The 6000-nt window shown below is 41.5% G+C and overlaps 1 protein-coding gene across 1 annotated transcript in view; it reads left to right on the top strand.

Annotated features, from left to right (window-relative positions):
- Positions 1 to 6000, top strand: part of LOC307267926 (cullin-1) — a 34890-nt gene that overhangs the window by 7561 nt on the left and 21329 nt on the right. The window contains exon 2 of the mRNA XM_080050406.1: positions 5326 to 5726. Coding sequence (XP_079906532.1) covers positions 5587 to 5726 — 140 coding nt within the window. The 5' untranslated portion in view covers positions 5326 to 5586. The remainder of the gene's footprint in view (positions 1 to 5325; positions 5727 to 6000) is intronic.

Genomic DNA, 6000 nt, shown 5'->3' with positions numbered 1-6000 from the left:
GAAGTGATTCTAGGTCCAGATACTGTATCAACAACATATCCAAATACCTTCTGGTGTGTGTGTTTGTTTCTCTGTGTGTGTGTGTGTGTGTGTGTGTGTGTGTGTGTGTGTGTGTGTGTGTGTGTGTGTGTGTGTGTGTGTGTGTGTGTGTGTGTGTGTGTGTGTGTGTGTGTGTGTGTGTGTGTGTGTGTGTGTGTGTGTGTGTGTGTGTGTGTGTGTGTGTGTGTGTGTGTGTGTGTTTGTTTCTCTGTGTGTGTGTGTGTGTTTGTTTCTCTGTGTGTGTGTTTGTTTCTCTGTGTGTTTCTCTGTGTGTGTGTGTGTTTGTTTCCCGTGTGTGTGTGTGTTTGTTTCTCTGTGTGTGTGTGTGTGTGTGTGTGTGTGTGTGTGTGTGTGTGTGTTTCTCTGTATGTCTCTCTCTGTGTGAACCTGAAATCTGACTCTTAGCGCTGCTGCCTTGAAAACTGAAGGGCACCTTTCATAGCATCGGTGAATAGGCCTTAGCTCCTGTTGTATAAACGCCTACTCCAGTCGGGAGGTATTGTCTGTCTGCCCTAGTTGCCATGGTGACTGTCGGAGCACCTCAGGTATTGTGTAAGGTATGGTTGGTTGGTCTGCGAGTATTAATTTTTTATTAATTTTTTATGCAATGTTTATTGTAGTTTTTTCTGTGTGTCTTTTAACAATATACACAAACACACACTTGCACCATCTTAATAAGAATACTACGGAGCCCCTCTGGTGACATCCGAAAAAAAAAAAAAAACTGTTTTCCCGACTTAGTGATCTGTTTGCATGATTTAATAATCTGTGGCCACAGTTTAATAATTCGTGGGAACGAGATACTTATTTTGTGGCCACGAATTAACAATTATAAAAGGAGTGTGTGCTGTGTTGTCTATCGTTGTAGTGTGTGTGTACTTCCGCCTGCACGCGCACTCGTTGGTCATCAACGAGGTTGCAAAGTAGTAACTTCGGGCATATCTCTCCAAATAAATGTTTTTATTCTTCCTACGTGTTGACGATCTGTATTCAGTCATTGCGCCGCGGCCGAAGTGACAGCTGTCTACTGAACCAGCTGATCGTATTTTAAGGCTAATTCAAATTTCAGTTGCAACATCTGCCTTTCATTACCCTACACAAATAAATACGAAAAATAGCCAAACGAAATAATGGATAAATAAAGCCAGCTCAAATAGGTAGGCTACAGTTTGTGAAGGTAACGGAAGTAGGCTATGCTGTAAACCCTGTTGGCTCACGCATACGCCCCCTTCAGTGAGGCAGAGGAAGCACTTACTGGCTGCCTCATTTCATGCCTTTTTCAGCGCGGTTTTATGTTAGATCAGCATTTTATTTAGTCATGAAATAAAATGGCATTAAATAGGCTATCATTGTAAATCATTCCGAGGTTAAAATAGAACGATATTTCTTCTAGCTTGTCCATAGCCGACATGGTCTAACCCCTGCTGCAACGATAGACAGCACACACTCCTTTTATAATTGTTAATTCGTGGCCACAGATTAATTATCTCGTTCCCACAATTTAATAAACTGTGGCCACAGATTATTAAGTCATGCAAACAGATCACTAAATCGGGCAAAAATTTTTTTTTTTTTTTTCGGATGTCACCAGAAATACAATCCGTAGAATACAAATGAACAAATGACTTTTTTTTTTTTTTGGTATTTTCAAGCTTTATTAGACAGTACAGAGTTGAAATGGGGAGACGGAGAGAAATCAAATCAAATCAGTTTTATTTGTATAGCCCAACATCACAAATAGACATTTGCCTCAGTGGGCTTTACATTCCATACAGTATGACACAATATGACACCCTATGCCCTTACACCCTTAGCTCGGCTGAGAAAAAACTCCCAGTAAAAAAACCCTTTACCGGGATTACATTTTTTTTTTATGAAGAAATCTCATCCCTCTCCCAGGACGGACATACTGCAATAGATGTCATAAGTAGAGAAAATCACGAAGGAGTTTGATCATTGACCAGATGTTTACATGGTAATACTAAAGTAAAGTGCGAATAGTGTGGACTATTCCTGCAGTAAAGGTCCACGGGTTGGATTTTAACATGCAACCACTACAACGAAGGCCGGAGCCAATATGGTAGAATAAATAACTAAATACATCTTCACCTCATCTCTTCGTATTGTGGAAAGACTTGGTGGTGCATGATGCCATCTTTAGTAACTATAGCTTCTTGTCCTTGAAGGCCACCGTAGCTTCTGTAAATTCTCAGAATGGTTTTGTGAAAACATTGGGTTAAAAAAAAAGCTGTTTACTTACTAGCTTCTGTTTTTAGCATCTGGCATATTGTGCATGTAGCAGCAGGGTTAGCAGAAGTGTGTGTGTGTGTGTGTGTGTGTGTGTGTGTGTGTGTGTGTGTGTGTGTGTGTGTGTGAGTGTGTGTGTGTGTGTGTGTGTGTGTGTGTGTGTGTGTGTGTGTGTGTGTGTGTGTGTGTGTGTGTGTGTGTGTGTGTGTGTGTGTGTGTGTGTGTGTGTGTGTGTGTGTGTGTGTGTGTTCATATAAATATAGTTATAGGTGTCATAAGCAGCTTAACCACCAACGCACATATTTTCTGTCTTATATTTATAAACCCACATCTCTGTATTTAGTTCTCCCACGCATTTTATAACGGCAGCTTCCGCACCACTGACGAATCGCGGACGTCAAAGTGTTCCATTCATTGTCCAAACCGGAAATCAACAAAGCAAATGCATGTTTATTTATATAGAACAATCCAGACACAATAAGGCAATTCAAACTGCTTCACACGGGCATACAAATACCCCAAGAAATATGACATTAAGAAAATAATTTAGATTGCGTTTAAGAGAGAATAAAACAGAGGGAAAACTGGCAGAACAATTGTTAAAAAAAACTTAAATAAATAGATTTTTAAAAGACACCAAAACAAGTGAAATAAGGTAAATAGTCGGCTTCCTCCCTTCTTCCACTAAACAGACCATTGCACTTTTCAATTTTTTTTATTTTTAACAGATGCTCAAACTATAGCACAATTGCAGTTCAAACAATGTGTCACGTTCCATCCCTGCATTTGGAAACATTCGCTAAATAGTAAAAGTACAAAAATACTTAAATGGGAAATGGACGTGACTTATTTAGCCCTTTTATAGCCCATTTTCTCAGCCCCGATGTGCTTTACACTTCTTATCACATTCACTCATTCACACACACACAATCATACACCGATGGCAGTAGCTGCCATGCAAGGCGCTCTCTGAACCATCGGGAGCAATGTGGGGTTCAGTGTCTCTTTGCCCAGGGACACTTCAACATGTCTCATTCTCACACACACACACACACACACACGGACACGCACACGGACACACACGGACACTTGGACATGTGGCGGGGAGACGGGGGATCGAACCACCGACCCTGTAACCCAGTGGACGACCGCCCTACACACTTCACCACTGCCTCCCCTTATAAAAAATAAATTATGTATCTCAGTATCAACGAAAGAAAACGGGTTAGTACTCAGCCACGTGAGGATAAATGAAATTATCAAAATTCACTCACTCACTCACTCACTCACTCACTCACTCACTCACTCACTCACTCACTCACTCACTCACTCACTCACTCACTCACTCACTCACTCACTCACTCACTCACTCACTCACTCACTCACTCACTCACTCACTCACTCACTCACTCACTCACACTCACTCACTCTCACACACTCACTCTCTCACACACACTTGCACTCGTGTCGCGTCCCGAGTCTCTGGGCCGAATAGCTGTGAATGGGCAGAGACTGGCAGCGCTGCATGCCTGTCCATTCTAAATATAGCTGCACTGCTGCCTACATGCACACAGCAGTTTCTACCCTTTTAGTTTGGCTGAATCTCTTAGGCTGCATTTAAAACGACAAGGAATAGGCATTTTTTTGGGGTTCTAAAACTGACTGATTGATTGATTGATTGATTAAATTTTATTTCAGACATATCATAAAAAGAAAAATTAAAAGCATGAAAATACAATAAAAAAAATATGTTCAAATGATTTCACAAATAAAAATAAACAAAAAATAAACAAATAACATATTGATGTGATATGCCTGAAAAGGAGTAGGAAGAAGTATAAACTTATTTGATCCTACCCCTTTTCCACAGCTCAATAACTCTATAATAATTCTTTATATATATATATTTTTTTTAAATATTTATACAATCTATATATCCATAGACGTCATTATAATAATAATAATAATAATAATAATAATAATCTCTATAGTCTAATAGTCATTATAAACTTGCTTTCTGTGCCATAACAATGTAAACAAACCTGTGTATTTAAACCCAATCAGTTGATGTGTATTTGCATTGTATATTGTGTATGTATTAATAGTTTTGCTTTGCGTTCGTTTGACTCGACATTGTTGCAAATCAGGGTCAGCCCTCAGTTGATCTCTTGTGTGTGTGTGTGTGTGTGTGTGTGTGTGTGTGTGTGTGACTTGAGTATAAATTAAGGTTAAATACAGAAAATACAATGTCAATATTATTTTATGGCTCATTTGTTTAAAGGTGCAGTCAGTGATTCTGGAGAACGCTAGTTGCCAAAATCAGTGAATATCTCCTCATGATCTGCTGTGTGTGTGTGTGTACAGTGTGCACAAAGTCTTCAAAGTTATATTAAGCTCGTACTAGTGATCAAGGGAGACACTGGGCCACTGACTGTCTCTACTGGTGCAGGAATTCAGTGATGCGTTAAAGTAGACTAATCCCTCATTAGCCGAGTGACGTCATGCTCTCAGCAGCGTTTCCACGGTGATCACAGCCAGTTGTCAGCTGATACATCCATATATCCTGCCTGGATACTATCATGGGCTTCCCCCTTTGGTATAGTTTTCAAATTTGGGCGACTGTGGCTCAGGTGGTAGAGCGGGTCGGCCAATGATCGAAGGGTTGACGGTTCGATCCCCGTCCTGCCACTTGTGTCATGGTTGTTGTGTCCTTGGGCAAGACGCTTCACCCAACTTGATAGTTAGCCTGCTATCGGTGTATGAATGTGTGTGTGAATGGTAACGTGGGAAAGGAAAACAGGTCTCCCTTGCAAAAGAGTCTTCGGTCTCAATGGGATTTACCTGTGTAAAATAAACACTTGTATTAACAACAGTGAATTTTTTGTCAGCGCACACAACCCTGTAAAGCACTGTGGCCTTGTGTCTGAATTGTGCTATAGAAATAAACTCGCCTTGCCTTAGCTTAGCTTGTTTCTTACCATATTTGGCGATCATTAATCAAACTGTATTTTTTCTTCTCTTCCCCTATCTCCTCTTCAGGTCACCTGGTGAGTGGCAGACAGCGCCCCCTAAAGGCGTGCAGAGTGGGACTGCAGCTCCCACCACACACCCAACCCCCCCAAGCCTCCCAAACAGCCCTCCCCCAACCCCCTCAGATGGCCCGCTCACTCTGAGAGACACAACGCAGCGACCGAGGCCACACTAACCCACGCCCGCGAGCCGGAAAGGGAGGGCGCTACTGTTTATAAAAAGGAGAGAGGACCAAGTGGGCTAGAGAGGAGAAAAAAAAATATTTAAACCATGTCGTCGAACCGAACCCAAAATCCCCACGGACTGAAACAGATCGGCCTGGACCAGATATGGGACGACCTGCGGGCGGGCATCCAGCAGGTGTACACGCGGCAAAGCATGGCCAAGTCACGCTACATGGAACTCTACACGTATCCTCTAAAACACAGGAGGATGGGGGTGGAGGGGGGGATTTATGATTGTTTTGGGGGTTTTCTACAAGTATCTGTTTGGTAAGGTAGATATGGGCAATGTGGCAAAAAATATAATTTCACTTTTTTTTTTTTTTTTTTGGCAGGATTATTTATGATCAAAATTTTTCCATAATTCCTTAGTGTTTTAATTTTGTTGTAGGCTACACAGAACTCTAAAAGTACAATCGCTGAGAGGGAGGGGAGAGGAGAGGAGGGGAGAGATTTATATGTG

This window comes from Ammodytes marinus (assembly GCF_949987685.1).
Source record: "Ammodytes marinus genome assembly, chromosome: 21".
NCBI classification, from domain to species: Eukaryota; Metazoa; Chordata; class Actinopteri; order Uranoscopiformes; family Ammodytidae; genus Ammodytes; species Ammodytes marinus.
The sequence above is the reverse complement of the archived record's forward strand: the minus strand, read 5'-3'. Positions and strand labels throughout refer to the sequence as shown.